The 22,654-nt window shown below is 42.7% G+C and overlaps 1 protein-coding gene across 5 annotated transcripts in view; it reads right to left on the reverse strand.

The window, feature by feature from the left end:
* The window catches only part of SCAF8 (SR-related CTD associated factor 8), a 272,897-nt gene that overhangs the window by 234,254 nt on the left and 15,989 nt on the right, over positions 1–22,654 (reverse strand). For 4 of the 5 annotated variants that reach the window (XR_012883211.1, XR_012883212.1, XM_075862688.1 and 1 more), the window contains exon 2: positions 16,536–16,580. The exons of the other annotated variant lie outside the window; for it this stretch is intronic. Coding sequence is in view for 2 of the 4 variants with exons in the window: in XM_075862688.1 (XP_075718803.1) it covers positions 16,536–16,580 (45 nt within the window). In the remaining 2 variants the exon portion in view is untranslated. The remainder of the gene's footprint in view (positions 1–16,535; positions 16,581–22,654) is intronic. 5 annotated transcript variants of the gene reach the window in all.

The raw sequence follows: 22,654 nt of genomic DNA on the forward strand, positions 1-22,654 counted from the left end.
AGAGGCCTCAAAATGCACTAGGTGCTTCTTTGCTTCTGGGGCCGGTGTTTTAGTCCACGAGCCCACTAGAGACACATGTGGGACATTTCTAAAAACTGCAGAATCTGGACAATACATATTTAGCAGTGTTTCCCTGGTAAAACCTTCTGTTACACACAAAAAAATTGAATAAAATTGAAATTCAGCAAGAAAAATGAAATGTGCAAATTTCACCTCCACTTTCCTTTAATTCCTGTGAAATGCCTGAAGGGTTAAAAAACTTTCTAAATGCTGTTTTGAACACTTTTAGGGGTCTAGTTTTTAAAATGGGGTGTTTTATCGGGGTTTCTAATATATAGGCCCCTCAAAGCCACTTCAGAACTGAACAGGTACCTTAAAAAAAAAGGCTTTTGACATTTTCTTAAAAAAAAGAGAAATTGCTATTTATGTTCTAAGCCTTGTAACGTCCAAGAAAAATAAAATAATGTTAAAAAACGATGCCAATCTAAAGTAGACATATGGGAAATGTGAACTAGTAACTATTTTGGGTGGTATAACCGTCTGTTTTACAAGCAGATGCATTTAAATTCTGAAAAATGCTATTTTTTCTAAATTTTGCAATTTTTCACTAATAAACACTGAATATATCGACCAAATTTTACCACGAACATGAAGCCCAAAGTGTCACGAGAAAACAATCTTAGAATCGCTTGGATAAGTTTAAGTTTAAATATGTCAGATTTAAAAAATGGGCTCTGAGCCTTAAGGCCCAAACTAGGCTGCGTCCTTAAGGGGTTAAGGTTTTTTCAGGACCTGTCATTAAAGAGGCTGTCACCACATTATAAGTGCTCTGCTGTAACTACCACAGAAACAGTAACGAAGTGCACAGATTGTGAATAGACATCCCGTGGAATGTCTATTCACTGTCTAAACACTTCAGTATCGTTAATGTGTTAGTATAAGACAGCACATAAGGATCTAAAAGGATCCCTATGTGCTGACTAAATGAATGGAGAGGAGTGCATGATGCTGATTGGTCAGCGTCATACACTCCTCTGTATAACGCCCACTTAGTCTAAAGTAAAAATACGTCCACTTGGGCATTAAAGAGGCTCTGTCACCACATTATAAGTGCCCTATCTCCTACATAAGGAGATGAGCGCTATAATGTAGGTGACAGCAGTACTTTTTATTTAAAAAAAACAATCTATTTTTACCACTTTATTAGCGTTTTTAGATTTATGATAATGAGTTGCTTAATGCCCAAGTGGGCGTATTTTCACTTTAGACCAAGTGGGCGTTGTACAGGGGAGTTTATGACGCTGACCAATGAGCGTCATTCACTACTCTCCATTCATTTACACAGCGCATAGGGATCCTGTTAGATCCTTATGTGCTGTCTTATACTTACACATTATCAATCTCTGCACTTCGTTACTGTTTCTATGGTAGTTGCAGCTGAGGAAGCGTGATCTCGTTGTAACCCGTCATTTACCGCGTAATCTCGCGAGATTACATGTCCTCTGCTGTAACTACCACAGACAGAGTAACGAAGTGCAGAGATTGTGAATAGACATTCCGTGGAATGTCTATTCACTGTCTAAACACTTCAGTATTGTTAATGTGTAAATATAAGACAGCACATAAGGATCTAACAGGATCCCTATGTGCTGTGTAAATCAATGGAGAGGAGTGCATGATGCTGATTGGAAAGAGCTATAACTTTTTTTTCTGTGTCGACATAGCGTAGAAGGACTTGCTTTTTGCAGCACAAGTTGAATTATTTAATAGCACCATTTTGAGGTACATATAATATATTGATTAACTTTTATTAACTTTTTTTGGGGGGGGGGGTAGAAAAAGACCCGGCAATTTCGTCACTCTTTTTTGCGTCCTAAATTTACAGTTTACTGTGTGGTATAAATAACATAATAACTTTATTCAGCGGGTCATTACGATTGTGTCGATATTAAATTTTCTTGTGTTTTACTACTTTTATACAGTATAAAAACTTTTTTTTTTTTATTATTTGTTTTTGTGTCGCCATATTTTAGGAGCCATAACTTTTATATTTTCCCCCTTTGTAGCTGTATGAGGGCTTATTTTGTCGTTTTTATTGGTACCATATTGGAGTACATGCTACTTTTTATGAACATTTTTTGAACAGAAAACTTCTGCCATTGTCTTTTATTTTATTCTTTATGGTGTTCACCATTCGGGTTACTGCCTATTAGTGTAAAACTGACAGGCATCTGTTAGGCCATGCCTCTGTCATGGCCTAACAGGCATTAACTAGAGGCATTAACTAGAGGCCTTTGTTAGGCCCACGGCTGCCATAGAAACCACCGGCACCCTGCGATCGCATCGCGGGTGTGCTGGTGGGATGAGAGGGAGCCCACTATTGAGAGCTGCATCTGAGGGGTTAAACGGGCAATATCGATACGGATTTCAATTCTACCCATTCGAGCAGGTCTGGCCCCAGCCCTCAGCTACCTCAGGTAGATGAGAGCAGGGAGATTTAACTCCTTCCCGACCGCCCATTGTCTTTTGTCAGGCGGTGCGGGTGCTTAGTCTACAGAGACGTCTTTTGGCGTCGCTGTAGATCAGGCTGATGAGCGCTCGTCCTCTAAGCAGGAGCTGTAACTAACAGCTCCTGATCTTAGAGCAGCCTCCTTAACACAGCTGGGGTCGGCAAACATTCGGACCCCAGCTGTTTAACCCTTTGATTACCGCGGTCCGTGACCGAGGCATGATCAAAGGGAATTCCCCTCTTTGATTGCATCACCGGGATTCCAGTGATGCAATCAAACACTGGGGAATCCCTCTGCAGGCAGCCCTGGGGACCTACAAAGGATCCCAAGGCTGTCTGTTCCGTTTGCCTGCTGTTCGGGCACACTATGTGCTGCCCGATCAGCAGCCTGTGTCATAGTGACACAGTGTAATGTATTAGCGTACAGAAGTATGCTAATACATTACAAGTAAAAAATAAAGTTACAAATAAAGTTATCCCTTGATGGGATTAAAAAAAAAAAAAGTAACAAAACAAAGAAATAAATAAAAAAAGTCCCAAAAAGAGTCTTTATTTTGCATTAAATACACTTTATTGCCCCTACACTAAATAAAAACAAAAAACCTACGCATATTAGGTATCTACATGACCGTAATAACCTGAAGAATTAATCTAATGGGTTATTTAGCGTGAAACGTGAACGGGATAAAACAGAAACAAAAAAAACGATTCAGAGAATCGCTTTTTCCTATATTCATGGCGTAAATTTTTTTTTTTACCCCCAAACTGTGGGGAAAAAAAATATACTATTTCTCTCGCATAAAACAAGGCCTCATATAGCCACGTCAGTGAAAAAATAAAAAAAGTTATGGCTGCTGAAACGCAGAGAGGCAAAAACAGAAAAATTGAGCTGGCCCGGTAATTAAGGGGTTAACTGCTCCAGGCGGCGTTTATTTATTTTGAAGCAGCGCTGTAAAAAGGCTACTACATCGGAATAAAGCCCGTTAGTGGCCGTCATAAAAACACTTATGGGCGGTCACTAATGGGTTAAGAGGTTAAACAAAAGATTGCGTTGTGAGATTTTTGCAGTAACAGAAATCTCTGAGAGTTAAAGCATTTTTGTTCTGGAAATCAGTGGCAGATTTACATCAAAGACTTCACCAGTGTGGTCCTCTCACGTGTATTCATGACAGAAGCGTACTTAACTTTTCAGAATAAGCGGTCATATGTGTGTACATGAGGAATAACACTTTTTCTCACCATTATATGACTTGTACTGTGCATTTTTTTATCAGTTTTCTCCTCTGCAGGCTCTCGCTCTAATTCTCCATTTTCTCTGAGCTAGCTGGTGGAACCTAAAGGCCATCATGTCTTCTATACGTAGCACACAAAGAGAAGGGAAAATCCTGCTCTCCTATCTCTATCCGTCACATATACTGTATATAGAAGTTGCAGCAGCTTAGAGGACGTAATAAAGCAGTACTGAGCAGTGTAGCTGTTAACTCAGCACTGGGGTGAGATATAAGTGCCTGTTCACATCTGCATAGGAGGCACCGTTAGGGGCCTTCGTCGCAGATCTGTCCGAAAAAAACGGAAATAATTGCGCAGCATGCTGCGCTGTTGTTAGTGGTAAAACCACATACACCCTGACGGAAACCCGATGGAACACATTAAAGTCAATGGGTTCTGTCGGGCGCCGTTTGTCTCCTTCTTTTAACGGAACTGGTACTTCCGGTATTTTCGTTGTTTTGCTTCTCTGACAGAGCAAAACAACGGACAGGAGAAGGCAGATGTGAACAGGCCCTAACTCTTACTAGCAGCCTGTGTCTCCTCTCTCTACCTGCTCGCTCCTCCTGCTCCCCTCTCCATAAACTTCAATGGGCAGCGTTTGTGTCTCTCTCTCACTCAGCTCCCTTCCCTCTTCATAGGCTTCTATGGGTGGGCTGGGACACCCCCACATTCTGCAGTCCGTCTCCTCTACTCTGTAACCAGGGACAGACTTTACTTGACAACAGGGGGTGGACAGAATATTCCAAGAGGAGAGACACCTAGTGGCAGTAACTACACGCAGAATTTGCATGGATAAAACAACTACATTGTAAGGCCCCATGCACACGACCGTAAAAAAAACACCTCTATAATTGGAGACCGCAATACGGTCCGCAATTACGGACCTATCCGGTTCTATTGGCCGCGGACACCTTTCCGTATCACTACAGAAGGGTGTCCGTGGCGTAGAACCATGCCGGGAATTATGTCCTACTTTTCATTTTTTTACGGACAGTGCTCCCATTCCTTGTATGGGAGCACGGCACAACGGAGACAAACGGCAACCAATGGCGCCGGATCTATCACCACTGAAATCAATGTGTCAGTCAGGGTCCTGTTCCGACGGAAAGGTCAGACGGAACGGGACCCTAGCGCAGACGTGAATGAAGCCTTAGCTAGGACTTGGAGATAAAAGTTAGTAACCAGCAAAAACACACGGTAGGGCCAGGTCCGCATCTCGACATCACTGTAAACACATGATGTACATAACCAAATATGCATGTACAGAATTCACATGCATGTTTGGTCGCAGTTCGCAATTGACATCATCTAATTATTCACCGTTCGGTTTCTCCAATACCACTCCCCTCGAAGTACGTTTTTTTTTTTGCCTCCTCAGCCCACTCCCCCTCCTAGTAGTCACAGCAGGGTCTTCTCCAGCTTTCAGGTAATCCTCGCACCTGCAATAGGTGTGGGCCCCTGCATCTATCGGAAAGGTGTAGTTTATATTGGTACCATTTTGGTATACATGGGACTCATTGATTAACTTTTATGTTTTTTTGGGAGGGGAACAAAAAAAAAACAATTTTGAGTTTGTTGCGATTTTTTGAACACTGTTCACCTTGCGTTTTACCATGACAAATGAACTTGGGTTGTTGCGATTTTTTGTACTTTTACAAAATAAAACCACTTTCTTATGGAAAAATGTATTTTATTTTTACTGTACCTATTTTTTTTACACTAAACTTTATTTTACAGTATAAATTTTATTTTTTTTGGTCCCATTAAGGGACTTAACAATGCGATCTTCTGATCGCTAATATAAGGCTTTGTTATACTTGCCATACCAAAGCATGACTGCCTGTCAGTGTAAAACCGACAGGCAGTCTATTAGGACATGACTCTGGCATGACCTAGTAGGAACTAGGAACTAGGGATGTCACGATAACAGAATTTGGACTTCGATACCGGTACTTCGTTTAGTATTGCGATTTCGATACCAATTCAATACTTTGCCAACAGTAATAAAAAAAATAAAGTTCTTCCATTTTCTGATGTGAGGCGCGTGGTGTGATGATAAATTTAACCTCCATGTGCCTCACATTAATAGTAATTAACCCCATCATGTTTCTCAGTCATAATGTGTTAATGTGTAAGGTACATGATGGGGTTAATTACTATTAATGTGAGGCATATGGAGGTTAAATTAATCACACCCTGTGCCCCACAATAAGGCCTCATTTACACGAGCGTAATATACGCGCGTGCGACGCGCGTGCTTTTCACGCGTGTCGTACGCACCTATATTAGTCTATGGGGCAGTGTAGACGATGCGTGAATTTTGCGCAGCGCGAGTGCGTTGCGTAAAACTCACGACATGTTCTATAATCGTGCGTTTTTCGCGCATCACGCACCCATTGAAGACTTCCGTGCGAACTGCGTGATTCGCGCAAGAGCTGTCAAAAGGATGAATGTAAACAGAAAAGCACCACGTGCTTTTCTGTTTACAAACATCCAAACGGAGTGTCAAATTAGAGATGAGCGCACCGAACTTCACCGGGTTCGGCCGAACTCGTTTTGACCGAACCCGGCAAAAAATGTTCGGGTACGCGACGGCAGGAGACAGTCACTGTCCATGGTGCTGAAAGAGTTAAACTGGTTCAGCACCATGGACAGTGACTTCCGATCACAATATACATATACGTGTAAAAAAAACAAGAGGTTCTGACTTACCGATAACTCCCGGCTTCTTCCTCCAGTCCGACCTCCCGGGATGACAATTCAGTCCAAGTGACAGCTGCAGCCAATCACAGGCCAAGCACAGCCTGCAGCCAATCACAGGCTGCAGCGGTCTCATGGACTGCCGCGTCATCCTGGGAGGTGGGGCCGGATGACAAGAGAGGGACGCGTCACCAAGGCAACGGCCGGGAGACCGGACTGGAGGAAGCAGGAAGTTCATGGTAAGTATGAACGTCTTTTTTTGATTTACAGGTTGGTGTATATTGTGCTCGGAACTCACTGTCGAGGGTGCTGAAAGAGTTACTGCCGATGAGTTAGCTCTTTCAGCACCTTGGACAGTGACGGGCGTCGACTAGCCTCATCTTTATGATGGCGGCTGCGCGAAAATCACGCAGCCGCGCATCATACACGGATGACACACGGAGCTGTCAAATGCCTTTTGCGCGCGCAAAACGCAGCGTTTTTTGCGCGCGCAAAACGCACACGCTCGTGTAAATCAGGCCTAAGTGATAGAAAGCAGTTTTTATTTTATTTATTTATTTACAGCGTACACATCATAAATGATGCAAAAAAATAGTTGTACAGGTTATTACGGCCGAGCCAATACCGAATATGTGTATATTTTATGTATTGAGACTTATTTGAATGTTTATTGTAAAAAAGGTGTATGTGTATTTTTTTTGTATTTAACATTACTTTATGTTTTTACTTTAATGTACTGGCATATATCTGATAGTACACAGGCAGTTGTTAGGATATACCTAAGTATGCCCTAACAACAGGAAATATGGTAGGACAGCCCTGGGGTCTTTCAATGGACCCTGGGCTGTCTGCCCATATATGGTATGTCCCTCAATCGCGTCACAGGAATTCCCTGTGACGGGATCCAAGGGGCATTCCCCCTTCTCATTTTCCCCTGAATGCTGCAGTCCGCTGTGATGGCAGCATTCACGGGAATAACGGCGGACATGAGAGGTGTCTCTGATCTCCTCCAGCGGGGCTGCGGCTGTGTAATACTGTCATTGCCCCGCTCCTGACAGGAAGAGCGTGCGCGGTCAGCATGAGGAGATGCGGCCGGCGCTGTACTGAGCGGCGATTCAGGCACTGAAGACAGAACATGGGGGTGTTTTGCATTGTGCCCGCCATGTTCTGTCTTCATTGCCGGCAATCATTAGTGCAGCGCCGGCCGCATCGCATCATCCTGACCCCGCTCACTTGTTATCAGGACTCAGGAGCGCGGCAATGACTGTATCACACAGCCGCAGCCCCGCTCTTATACATTCATGTGTTACAATACTGAGCTGTGCGGCCGCACAGCTAAGTATCAAAATACATGACATAACGGTATCGAACCGTTTGGGGATGCACAGTATCGAAACAGCATCGAAGTTTCGATTCATCGTGCATCCCTAGTAGGCACAGAGTTAGGGCAGGTCTGGGGAACTTTGTTAGGCCTATCTCCTTCCGTCAAACCACTTAAATGTCAAGGTCGCTATTGACCGCAGAATTTAAGCAGTTATTCCAAGCACCGGATGATATGCAGTGGCCGATGTCGGAAGCAGATGGCTCCGTGCTCTGTATAGTGGCCGTGTTGCAGTACTGCAACTCTGCGCCTATTCACTTTAATATACTGTGACCGGAGCAATCTGCTTCCAACACAGACATCCGATGCCGAGAGGCAGCCGGAACAGCTGATCGGTGGTGGGTCAGGGTGTCGGACCCCCACTGATCATATACCGATCAGTGGGGTCGTCACTATAGAAAACAGCCCCGTGCCCGGACAACCCCTTTAAGGCGTTAAAGAGAGTCAGTACCTTCAAAAAGCTGTGATGGAGGCAGAGGTTTTTTTTCTGTAGAATTCCATACGAATCCAACAGAAAACAAAATTGTGGCATGTTCAATCGCATACCGTATTATGGAGGTATTCTCTCCTAGAATAGGATATCTCCAACATAGGGCACCTGACAACTCATCATATGACAGCACGAGGAGTCCCTGCAGCTTCATAGTATGGAGCTGCAGGGGAATTTATGTGCCTCCATGCAGCCTCCTGCACATGGCCTTATTATGACTCGGCTTTGTATGGTGCCCCAAGTCATTCATGAAGTGCATGTGGCCTTTACTGTACCTCCATGACTATGATTCATATGAAAGCATATGGAGGTTTTCGAATTTGTTATAAGCGCAACAGAAAAACAAAATCATAGCATGCACCATTGAATGGCGTAAGTAGATTTCTCCCCATAGAAGCACTGCTTTTAGTGGAGAAAAGCTTTGTACATAACAGTATCTGACAGAGCATTACATATTAGTACGGTTGAAAAAAAGACACGTCCATCGAGTTCAACCAAGGGATCGGAGAAATGGAAGGGACTGTACGGTGGCAAACTGAGTCCAATACATCTTTAGGACCAAATACCACAAGATTCTCCAAACCAAACCTTTTAAAAACTAAATAAAAGCAACTCACACCTCAATGACCAGTTTTTAAACTCGATCAACTGATTAAATGACAGCTAATTGACTCAACACTATCCCAAAACTTTAGTAAAATTTCAGGGTCCGGCACTTGTGTCCACTTGTTTTGACAACATGTACTCTGAAGGAAGGACAGGAGTTACTTCGTAAGCACAATGTCTAAGGCCTCATGCCCACTTCAGTTTTTTTCGTCAGGGCGCTATCCGTTGTTTTAACTGATTGCTCCCTGACACATTCATTTCAATAGGGCCGTGCACACTTCCGTTGTTTTAACAGCACCATGCGGCTGTCCCGTCAAAAATAGGAAAGGTCCTACTCCAACAGTCTCAGCCTTTTCATTGATTTGGTCCGTGAAATAACGGACTGCACATGGAAGCCATCCTTACCGCCATTAGCGGCCGTACAACAGCTGACGAAAGTGTGCATCGCCTTACAAAGGATGAAGATATGTTTACTTTTTTTTATTATTTTTTTATTTACAGAGAGTCCCAGTTAAGAATTTATTCAAGAATTAGCATATCAGCCACCAAAATGAACGGAGGCATCTAGCAACTTCAAATAAACAGTGCTGGAATAAGGGGTAAGGCAGTAATATAGGTATGGCGGCAGATTACTTTTCCTGGGGACATGGAGCAAAATGGGAGTCAACACAAGACATACATTAGATCTTCTTAGGGTCCAGTTACACGTTGTAGTTGAGCTGCGGTAACCGCAGTTCAACCGCAACATGTGAATGGACCCTTAGGCCTCATGCACACGACCGTAGTGTTTTTCTGGTCCAGGACCGTGTTCCGTGAAATATCCTCTGCAGTTCATCCGTATGTAATCCGCAGTTCATCCGTATGTAATCCGCAAAATGCGGATAAAAAAAAAAAGCCTAGGTAAAACAGGATGACGACAGAACTCATTCCCGGTCGTCGCCTAGCAACACTTCTGCAAATCCGAAAACTGCGGTTGACACACGGAGGTGTACCCGCATTTTTCACGGGCCCATTGACATCTATGGGCATGTCCGCATCTAATTTGCGGGCCGTAATAAGACATGTCCTGAGTTTGTGCGGCACGGGTTTGCGGACATGCGGGGACCCGTGAAAACACGGGTAGTGTGTATGGGCCCATAGAAATGAATGGGTCTGCAATTCTCCCGTGGATTTTCGGGGGAATTGCGGACGCAAAAACACGTTCGTGTGCATGGGGCCTAAAACTCAATAACTCCCTCGACCCGATCATAGTGTCAACTCCTTGTTATTTATATACCTATTATGACCTTCAAACATAAGGTATTTACGTTGCAACACTAGATATATTTATACATACACACATCATTAGTGTTTACAAAGATATGACAGTCTGAGAGCGTAAAACAAAATTAGACTACTTTTTAAATAGTTTTATACAATGTTCAATCAATTCAGAATTGCAGAAACACCTTAAGCAAATAATTTTCTATTGAGCCCGTACACCGCTACATCGGCTTTCCGGAAAAAAAACGTACAGAAACTAAGTGGCTGATCGCTCACACGAGCGCTTTTGCTGCTTCGTTTTAGCGATTATTGGGGGTTTCAGTGCTCGGACCCACACCGATCAAAACTTATGACATCTCAGAAGTTTGTTGAATGTTTAGTTATAATTTAACTATTGAGCTAAAGCTGAAGTCCAAATGAATACATTGAGTTGCATGAAATCTTGGACTGAAGCTGTCACTCAATAGTTAAAATCAATTATGCAGTGCTACAAAAATTCTAGCGGTAGCCCTGGCCTAAAGGCCCTATTCCACTGGCCAATTTTGGTCGGTGCAACGAGCGCCGATCAAAGAGACAGCTCGTTGATTGGCGCTTATTTGTTCCTACGAAAAGGAGAAATGTATGGGGACGAGCGATCGTTACTACATTCGCTCGTCCCCATACATTATTATTATGTCTGCAGTGCGTCTTCCTGATTACACTGGGAGAGATGCGATGCCGACTTGGAGAATATTTTAGTTTTTTAAAACTATACGATCAGCAGAAGAACGAGCAAACTGATTGCTGCCCTGATTACACAAGGCAATTATCAGCAATGAGCGTTCTATGAACGTTTGTCTGGCCGATAATTGCCCAGTCTAAAAGGGCCTTTAGGCTGGGTTCCCACAGGACTTATACGCTGTGTAAAAAACACGCAGCATACCCGGCCTGGAACCCGCAGTAGATTCAGCACATTGTGGTGCGTTTTTTCGGACAGAATTTCTGATGCGGAAAGGAGCGGTAAAAACCGCTCATATTTACATAGGCCGTTGTTATGGAGGTGGGTCCCTCTTGTGCAGTCCGGTCCGGCCTCCCTGGATGATGCTGGAGTCCACGTGACCGCTGCAGCGGCTGTCACATGGGATGATACGGATGATCCCAGGACACCGGCCCTCTAACGTCATCCAGGCCGGCCTCCTGGGATGACGTATCATCCCATGTGGCCATCGCTGCAGCGGTGGTCGCATGGGATGAAACGTCACCCCAGGAGGTCGGACTGCAGGAAGAAGGAGAGAGTGCTGGGCAAGTATGATTTTTTTTTTGGGTTCACCGGAGTTGCGATTTTTGCGCCGCAAAACACTTGGCTTTCTGTTGCGGGTTTTGCATCCCCATTGAATTCAATGGGGAAAACTTGCAACAGAAAATCAATGAAAACGCAGCATAAACTGACATGCTACAGAAATAAATTCCGCATCGCAGGTCAATTTATTAACGTTTACACTGCTTTATTTTCAAACAGCGTGGGCATGAGATTTTCTAAATCTCATCCACTTTGCTACTACAGTAAATGCTGCGGAACGTCCGCACAGAATACCGTTGCGGAGATTCTGCAGCGCTTACGCCAGTGGGAACCCAGCCTTAGGGTCTGTTCGCAGAATTTTTTGTTGCTAATCTTAACGTGGAAACCGTGTCGCAAGAAGCACCAAAGAACGGCTAAAATTGCCCCCCATTTACTTCAATGAGAGACATATGCGGTTTTTTTTCCCCGGGGGCAGCTTTTGGCTGCTCGTGGGAAAAAAAGGGGAATGAACTTTCATTGAGCGGTGTCCGCCTCTGACCTCCCATTGAAATCAATGGGAGAAAAAAAAAACTTGAATTAGATTCAATGGCCGTGGCAAAAAGAGCTTTAAAATAATGCTGGCAGTTCAAAATCTGCCTCAAAATTCCTGAAGGAATTTGTAGGCAGATTTCTTTCTGCCTGCAAAAAAACGGAATACTGAGGCAGATTTTTTTCTGCCTTCAAAAATGTCAGTGTGATGTAGGCTTCACTCCAGCTTACTTCATAATCCAGGGCTCCCCATGTAATAAAGGTGCTTCCTCTAAACAGATCTCTCCTCACAATACAGCCATATGCCCTGCCCCTCTCAGCTGTCAGGGGACAGGCAGGAGACCCTTGGACATTATGCCAGCCTACACCACGGCAAACACATCATACAAGTTTCTAGGACAATGACATTGTCCACTTTCTACAGTCTTTTACCTCCCCTCCTTCCTGTAGGACAACTGCTACCTGAGCAAAGTGAAGCAGGAAGTCGGATTTTGCAGCTAAATTCAAGTAATTGCTTTTTTACAATCAAATTAGTCAGTCGGGAGACTTGTAGAAACTAGTTTAATTGTTTTAACGGTGCATTTAGGTGAGATGTAATTGACCTTATGGTAAAAAACTGCATCTTAAACAGTGTGCGTTGTCTGCCGCGATTTTTGATGCGTTTTTTACCGCACGGCCAAATTGTCGCATCTAAATGCACTCTAATCGTCCATTAACACGTTGCAGTTGAGGTGCAGTTAAAACCGCATCGAAAAACAGCACCCGAAAACAAATTGATGCATTAAATTGCGGTAAAAACACATGCGGTTTTCAGATGACATTTTCAATGCGGTTTTAACTGCACCTCAACTGCAACGTGTGAATTGACCATTAGGCTGGGTTACCATGTAGTGTAAACTCTGCGGAATTTCCAAAACGGAATTCTGTGCGGAAATTCCGCAGCATTTACAGCAGCAGAAAAGTGAATGAGATATAGAAAATCTCATGCCCACGCTGCGGGAAAAAATATAAATTCCGCAGTGTGTCAATTTATGCTCCATGTTTTGTGCGGAAATGCTGCGTGTTTGGCCCATGGACTTCAATAGGGAGAAGAAATTCCACAACAGATTTACGCAGCGGAAACACAGTAAAAACCACTTGAAATCCGCAGGTGCACATATACTTTGCTATAACCAATGTTTAACACTAAATCCGCAGCAATATGAGCAGGAAAAAAGCATGGTACGGATTGCTGTGACAGATTTACCAGCCTATCCGGTGTGCGCACCTGAATGGACCCTTAAAGAACTGCTCCAAAACTGCACTGTGTGAATAAGGGTCCATTCAGACATTGCGGATGAGGTGCGGTTAAAACAGCAATTTCACCACAGTTTGGTGCTTTTTCCGATGTGGTTGCTTTTTTTACCCCACGATTTTTCTTATGCGGTACCCTAACAGTGACCCCAGAATGCCTGCACTACGGCTTTGTCATTAAGATCCAAGCAGCTGTTCTTCGTTGCCAATAATACAATAATCACAGGCGAACACATCCAGGATATATAAATTGCACAACTAAAGACAATGCATTTCAAAATGCAAAATGTGAATTCAATTTGTCTAGATACAAGTAAGATCTGGCAACTGCAGATCCTTCTCTGAACTTCACCTCACATAATGTACATAGGACAAAAACCGCACAGGGTCTCAAAGACTTCACAGAAAGAATACTGGGGCAGATGCATCGACGCTGGAGAGATACATTTCCCCAAAACCCTTAATCCCTTCTCTCCACAGCCATTTTTTTGTTCATTCATTTTCATTTTCCCTTCCACACCTTTCAAAAGCTCTAACTTTTTTATTTTTTTGTCAACATACCTGTAAATAAGGACTTTTTTGTTGCGGCACGAGTCGTAGTTTTTAATGGCACTATTTAATGTACTGGAAAATTTAAAAAACATGTTTTTGTGGGTTGAAATAGGAAAAAACATGTGATCCCTCCATTGTTTTTTGGGTTTCGTTTTTATGACGTTCACTGTGCGGCAAAAACATCAGGTTAACTTTATTCTGAGGGTCAATATGATTACAGTGATACCAAATTTATATAGTGTGAGTGCTTGTTTTTTTGCGGACAAACTGTAGTTTTTATTGGTACCATTTTTGAGTAAATATGACTTTTTGATCACTTTTTATTGGTGCTAAGGTGACCAATAAACCGCAATTCTGGCCTTTTTTTCTATTTCTTTTTTTTTTCATGGTGGTCACCTCCAGCGGTTTAAATAATGTCCTATTAGAATAGTTTGGATGCAGCGATACCAAGAATGTTTCTTTTTTACATTACTTTATGGGGAAAAAAATGGAAAAAGGTATGTTTTTTGAACTTTTAATATTTGTATTTTTTTGTATATTACAAAATAATGTTTTTAAAAAAAAAATCTTAACCCCTGTAAGGAACTTGAACAAGTGATCGCTGGTACAAGACACTGCAGTACTTATGAGTTGTAGTGCATTGTAATTTTTATTGTGTTATTTGTGTTATTCCGGTCTGCAGGATATGACAAAAAAATTCTGATAGATGAGGGTCCCAGCCAACTCCCAGGACCCCCACCGATCAGCTGTTTTAAAGGAGCCGCAGCGCTCGTACAAACGCTGCTTCCGCTTTATTTCTTCTTGCTCACTGTGAATCGTCGGCACAAATTGAGTGGCGATTCACAGGTATTGCAGCCTTTTCCCGATTCACTTAACGGGAGAAGGCTACAATACCTGTGAATCGCCACTAAATGTGTGTCAAACAAGGTACGAGCGCTACGGCCCCTTCAAAACAACTGATCGGCGGGGGTCCCGGGAGTCGGACCCTGACCCATCAGCTATTGATGGGCCTATCCTGAGGATAGTCCATCAATTTTTATCGGCTGGAAAACCCCTTTAAGATCATTTTCAAAACACTTTTTTTCTGCACGGATTTTTAAGCTGGGGCTACACCCGACAGCTTTAAATTCAACTTTTGAGCGACTTTTCTTGCACATGCAATATATTGATTTCATGTGGACGCCAATTGTCTTGAGATAGAAAATCTGTATCCCCAGTCTAAAGGTCCATTTACACTGGCCAATTATGACGAATCTTTTGTTTCCGAGTATTGTGCTGATAAAAGTGAGCATCAGATTTTCATTACAGTAGTTCGCCCTTGGTTTAAAAACTTGTTCCATGTATAATGAGCCTTTATGCATGAAGCCCTGTCTCTGGACTAACATGCAGGCCCCCTCCGACAGGCCAACGGCCCCCCGCAGTGCTCGGGGGGCGCCGATGGTTGTCATGGCAGCGCAGGGGCCTAATAATAGGCTTAGCAGAAGCCTGTAGAAATGACAATATACTGCAATACATTTATATTGCAGTGTATTCTACCAGTGATCTAATGATCGCTCGTTCAAGTCCCCTAGGGGGACTAATAAAATGTGTCAAAAAAAGTTAAATACATTTTTAAAAAGTGTAAAAAAAAATACAAAAATATTAAAAGTTAAAAAAAAATACTTTTCCCATTTTTCCTCAAGCAAAAAATGAAAATATATTAAAAAATTGGTATCGCCGCATCCGTAACAGTCCGAACTGTTACAATATGCCATTATTTAACTCGCATGGTGAACGGCGTAAAAAAAAAAAAAAACACCCGAATCATTGTTTTTTGGTCACCTTAGCGCTGAAAAAAATTAAATAAAAAGTGATCAAAAAATCATATGTACCAAAAAATTGAACCAATAGAAACCACAGCTTGTCCCACAAAAAATAAGCCCTCACACCGCTCAATCAACGGAAAAATAAAAAAGTGATGACTCTCAGATTGTGGTGTTAACAAATAGTTTTTTCTTTGTAAAAGTAGTAAAATATATAAAAAAAACTATATCAATTTGGTACCACCATAATCGTATTGAGATGCAGAATAAAGTTTAGTTGTCGTTTTTACCGCACGGTGAAAGCCGTAAAAACAAAACCTAAAGAACAATGGAGGAATTTTGTTTTTTTGCCAATTCCACCCCACAAATATTTTTATCCCGTTTCCCACTACATTATATGGTACTTAAATGGTCCAATAAAAGCTACAGCTCCTCCCGCAAAAAATAAGCCTTCTTACCACTCCATTGACGGAAAAATGAAAACTTTATGGCTCTTGGAAAGCGGGGAGTGAAAAAGTAAAATGTAAAAACGAACAATGGCTGGGTCGTTAAAAGGGTTAATATAGTATAACATAATCAAATAGTTTTAAGCCACTATTCTAATTTGACGCAAACTATGCAAATGTATCCTACACACAAAGGTGGTACAGAAAATCCAATGATAAACACCAAAAAAGATCTACAACTTTCTCAATGAAGACATCCAATAGTTGGTTCATGTTACAATTCACAAAGCCATTGTGGACCAATCTACCTCGGAAGTCACCGGACAAAACATCATGTAGCAATGTACAAGAAAGTCTAAACAAAACATGACATGCAGAATTCATTTAAGTTACAGGTTTCTCATAAAATATTCAAACCTGACTAGATCGATATAGGGGCACTTCTATACCCTGATGTCGGCCCTGGAAGAAATGACAGATTGTATTAGACACAATACCTCTTGGAAATTGTTACATGTTTACCTCTTGTTCCACTAAAAGAAATATGAAGAGAATAGTTCTATTCAGATAGCTGCAGAGCATACCATAATAAAAATCAATAGATCACAGCTACACGGGTGACTGCTGCAGTGATGCCACATGTTGGCTCCACCTCCTCTCCATTCAAACTCCTTCTCACATCAGGTGCGCGGGTGCGAACAAACAAGGTATTTGGGACCCCCGTTTTGGTGAACGATGGGGGACCCAGTGATCGAACATTTATCGCCTATCCTGTGGATAGAAGATAAATGTATTTGGTGGGAAAAACACCTTTACTTCACAAAAAATGTAGAAGTGTGGTCTTGGCATTATTTGTGCGATCCGAGACATTCACATTACATGTACAGGCTACGGAAGACTCAAAGGCCCAGGTAAAGCACACTATGCAGTGTAAAGCCCATCTTATGAATTAAACACAATCCTCGCAATTATTAAAGATATGACCACAGTGTACAAAATTGTATTATTTTACGAAGTATACCTCCACTTTCAGTGAAAAACGATTATAGTGCAGGAGTGTGCACTTTAATAATTTTTCTAAATCACTTGTATTAGCTATCTTGTATCTAACAGCAGCACGGACTGTGTAAAGTCCATGCTGTCGGCTGCTCATAACTCTTCAGTAGGAGACAGTGTCCTGCTCGACTCCATGTATCCCATATCCGAAATGGCCACGACGCGGCCAACAACCGCACTCGCACCGTGTTCGGTGTGACTGTCAAATAGCCAGTTAATAGCCGCGCTTTGTTGCGCGTAAAACAGTCATTTACCTGCAAAATTGTACGCCTATTTATTAATACGCCCTTTATGGCCGCACGATTTTGCAGGTAAAGGGCCGTTTTACCCGCAACAAAGCGCGGCCTTTAAGATGCTGTCTGACAGCATCCCCGAACATGGTGCTAGTGCAAATGTTGGTCGGGTCAGTGCCGCTGCGTGTGGCTTTACCCTTAGTGTTTCATGGTTTCAATGTGCTTTACTTGTAAGAAAAAAACAACTGAATCACAAAACCATGGCAATTCATGGTAAAATGCATGTGGTTTTTGCTATGCGATTTTTCACAGCAATTAAGTAGCACATGAAAATCACTCCAAAAATCACCCTATGGAACTCCAGCCTTATATGCCGCGCATAATATAATAAACATAATAAGTTTAAGCAGCCATAAAGAGCCTATTTGGTGAGAAGTATTGAGAGGACTCGCATTCATATTTGCATAGAGTGTGAGTAATCTTTCTGTGCTCCGATTGGTAGATCAGGGTACAATTTAGTGGAGGTGCAGGTGCACCCATTATCTTCCTTTTAGCCTCTAGAGGTAAAACTGGCTGGTCTGCCAGAATAGCTATCTGTTCTAGTGCATGGAATTGGGTCCAGAGCAAAGTCAAGGTGAGACAACTCCTTTTGGATCTAAAAATGACATGGTGTTAAAAGGTGGGAATTGGAAGTCCATTGTAAACTAGTTTAGTCTATAAGATAAGCGAACAGCCTCCCAACACATGATAATTTACAAATGACCACTAGGATCCTAGCAATGAGATTTTGGCTGTGGAGATCCAAGAGATAGAAGGGCAACAAATAAATCCCCATAACAGCCGCAAGTCTAATGACCCAAACTAACAGCACATAGCGTTCTTAAATGATCTATGTTAGTGCTTATGCACACGACCGCTGTATTCTTCAGTGTCCTATTGTTTGGTTTTTTTTTGCAGATGGCATACTGAAGCATTCGTTTCTATGGGGCCATGCACACATCCATTTTTTTGCGGATCCGTGTGTCCATTCAGCAGAATTATAGAACATGTCCTATTCTTGTCCGTATTTGCTGTCCGTTTCACACACTCTAGTGTATGGGCCTGCAAAAACGGGACAGCACACGTAAACCATTAGGATCTGTGTCTGGCGGTCTCCAAACGGGAAATGGTTGTGTGCATCCCTAAGGAATAATGGGATGTATGAATCTGTTTCAGCTGCCCCAGGGGCTCTGTAACTGCCCATGTAAAGTGCTGTACTAAAGGCACTACTAATTCCAGCAAGCGCTGCATGCCCAGAATTCTAGATTGCACAGGACAGAGAGAGGTTAGCAGCCTTGACTGGCCCTCTACTCCCTGTTTTTTCCACCAAGTCAAGCCCCAATAGAAGAGGCTAAAAGCAGATAAACGAAAGTGTTTTGGTAACATGCTTTTGAGTATACTTTTTCATTTTGTGGATGCTCAAGACAGGAGTCAAGATTTGTGTTGGAAGCTTCTCAATTATTGTTGAAATTTAAAATTATGTTAGTGCTTTTATTCTCAATACAGGCTTTGCTCATATTTATTTATAAAAGAGAATGACATGCTTTTACTGCAAAAGAAAAACTAGAATAAAAATTCACAATAAGGTGGCTCAATTCTGTCCATTCTGCCCCTATTTGAAATACACTTGTGTTAATTCTTTGCAAAAAATTAATATAAATATACACCTATCTCAACAGAATAACAAAAAATAATAATAAATACTATATATATATCTATATATAAAATTTAGTAAAAGTGCTGCATCTATGGTGTTAACAAGCAGATCTCATTGCGGGGTTCCGATGAATGCTCCGGCAGGCCGGAAGCCTAACCATGGCCTCCTGTCTGCCTAGAACGGATGCCTGCTATGTCCCACCCAGAGGCGGGGCTTAAAAGGTGTCCGGGCGCAGGCTCAGAAGCTGAGCCTGTGACATCAGCCGCTGGTGTCAGCTGTATGTTACAGCTGACACCGTGCTGTAACGGCAGGGAACGGAGCTAGCTTTTTCACAGCCAAATTCCACTAAAGTCAGCAAAAAACCTCTGGGGTTTTTTCACTATACACTATGTTCACTATACCCCTCGATAAATTCCTTGAGGGGTGTAGTTTCCAAAATGGGGTCACTTTTGGGGGGTTTCCAGTGATTTGGTCCCTCAGAGGCTTTGCTAATGCGACATGGCACCCGAAAATCATTGCCGCAAAACTTGAGCTCAAAAAGCCAAATGGTACTCCTTCCTTTCTGAGACCTGCCGTGTGTCCAAACAGCCGTTTATTACAACATATGTGGTATTGCCGTAATCGGGAGAAATTGCTTTTCAAATGTTGGGGTGCTTTTTCTCCTTTATGCCTTGTAAAAATGTAACATTTCTACGTTTTATTGGAAAAAAAAAATATTTTCATTTTCACGGCTTTATTCCACTAAATTAATCAAAAAAATGTGGGGTCAAAATGCTAATTATACCCCTCAATAAATTCCTTGAGGGGTGTAGTTTGCCAAATGGTGTCTTTTTGGGGGTGTTTCCACTGTTTGGCATCACAAAACCTCTTCAAACCTGACAGTGCCTAAAATATATTCTAATAAAAAGGAGGCCCAAAAATCCTCTAGGCGCTCCTTTGCTTCGGTGGTCTGTTTCAGTGAATTAGCACATTAGGGCCACATGTGGGATATTTCTAAAAACTGAAGAATCCGGGCAATAAATATTGAGTTGCGGTTTTCTGGTAAAACCTTCTGTGTTACAGAAAATAAGGATTAAATATGAATTTCTGGAAAAAAAATGTAATTTGTAAATTTAATCTCTACTTTGCTGTAATTCTTGTGAAACGCCTAAATGGTTAATCAACTTTCTAAATGCTGTTTTGAATAATATGAGGGGTTCAGTTTTTAAAATGGGGTGATTTATGGGGGTTTGCATTGTATGGGCCCCTCAAAACCACTTCACAACTTAACTCGTCCCTGTAAAAATAGCCTTTTGAAATTTTCTTGAAAATGTTAGTAAGTTCTAAGCCTTGTAACGTCCTAGAAAAATAAAAGGATGTACAAAAAACGATACCAATCTAAAGTACACATGTGGGAAATGTTAAAGAGGCTCTGTCACCAGATTTTCAAATCCCTATCTCCTATTGCAGGTGATCGGCGCTGCAATGTAGATTACAGTAACGTTTTTCTTTTTCAAAAACGAGCATTTTTGGCCAAGTTATTAGCATTTTTATATTTATGCAAATGAGCCTTTCTTATAAACAACTGGGCGTTTTTAATCTTATTTCCAACTGGGCGTGTATTGTGTTAGTTACATCTGGGTGTGTTTACTTGTTTTACTAGCTGGGCGTTGTGAATGGAAGTGTATGATGCTGACGAATCAGCATCATCCACTTCTCTTCGTTACTACCAAGCTTCTGGCAGTGCACAGACACACAGCGTGTCCTCGCGAGATCACGCTGTGACGTCACTCACTTCCTCCCACAGGAACTTCATCGCGTCGGACGAGCGAGGACACGCTGTGTGTCTGTGAACTGCCAGAAGCTGGGTGGTAACGAAGAGAAGTGGATGATGCTGATTCGTCAGCATCATACACTTCCATTCACAACGCCCAGCTAGTAAAACAAGTAAACACAGCCAGATGTAACGAACACAATACACTCCCATTTGGAAATAAGATTAAAAACGCCCAGTTGTCCATAAGAAAGGCTCATTTGCATAAATATAAAAATGCTCATAACTTGGCCAAAAATGCTCGTTTTTGAAAAAGAAAAACGTTACTGTTATCTACATTGCAGCGCCGATCACCTGCAATAGGAGATAGGGATTTGAAAATCTGGTGACAGAGCCTCTTTAATTAGCATTTATTTTGTGTGGTATTAGGCTGGATTCACACGAGCATGTTCGGTCCGTAATGGACGGAACGTATTTCGGTTGCAAGTCCCGGACTGAACACACTGCAGGGAGCCGGGCTCCTATCATCATAGTTATGTACGACGCTAGGAGTCCCTGCCTCGCTGCGGGACAACTGTCCCGTAATGTAATCCTGTTTTCAGTACGGGACAGTAGTTCCACGGAGAGTCAGGGACTCCTAGCGTTGTACAAAACTAAGATGCTAGGAGCTCGGCTCCCTGCAGTGTGTTCGGTCCGGGACTTGTGACCGAAATACGTTCCGTCCTTTACGGACCAAACATGCTCGTGTGAATCCAGCCTAACTATCTGTTTTACAAGCAGATACATTTAAGTTTAGAAAAATGCTAATTTTTGCCGTTTTTCGCAAAATTTGGGCATTTTTCACAATAAAATACTGAATGTATCGACAAAATTTTACCACTAACTTAAAGTATAATGTGTCAGGAGGAAACAATCTCAGAATCGCTTGGATAGGTAAAAGCATTCCAAAGTTATTACCACATAAAGTGACATGACAGATTTGAAAAATGGGGCTGCGCCCTTAACGTGCAAACTAGTCCATGTCCTTAAGGGGTTAAATAAATACAACTATCTGAATGCAGCCTAAAGCCTCATTCACACGACAGGGTCCGAGTGTTGGCCGGGAAAATCGGCCGATTTTCCCGGCCGATTCCGTTCCGGGCCGTGTTGCCGTTTTACCGGCCGATTTGGACCCGATTTGCATCCGTTTTTTTCCCTGTCCGTTTCTAAAATCGGATAAATTTCATTTAAATTTGTTGCCACACACAGCTCTATGCAGATAATTTCCACCCAGCCCCCTGCAGGTAATGCCACCCTGCCCCTTGTAGGTAATGCCACCCTGCCCCTTGTAGGTAATGCCACCCAGCTCCCTGTTGGTAATGCCACCCTGCCCCTTGTAGGTAATGCCACCCTGCCCCTTGTAGGTAATGCCACATTGCCCCTTGTAGGTAATGCCACCCAGCTCCCTGTTGGTAATGCCACCCTGCCCCTTGTAGGTAATGCCACCCAGCTCCCTGTTGGTAATGCCACCCTGCCCCTTGTAGGTAATGCCACCCAGCTCCCTGTTGGTAATGCCACCCTGTCCCTTGTAGGTAATGCCACCCTGTCCCTTGTAGGTAATGCCACCCTACCCCTTGTAGGTAATGCCACCCTGCCCCTTGTAGGTAATGCCACCCAGCTCCCTGTAGGTGATGCCACCCTGCCCCCTGTAGGTGATGCCACCCTGCCCCCTGTAGGTGATGCCACCCAGCCCCCTGTAGGTGATGCCACCCAGCCTCCTGTAGGTGATGCCACCCAGCCTCCTGTAGGTGATGCCACC

This window comes from Rhinoderma darwinii, chromosome 4 (genome assembly GCF_050947455.1).
Source record: "Rhinoderma darwinii isolate aRhiDar2 chromosome 4, aRhiDar2.hap1, whole genome shotgun sequence".
Lineage (NCBI taxonomy): Eukaryota > Metazoa > Chordata > Amphibia > Anura > Rhinodermatidae > Rhinoderma > Rhinoderma darwinii.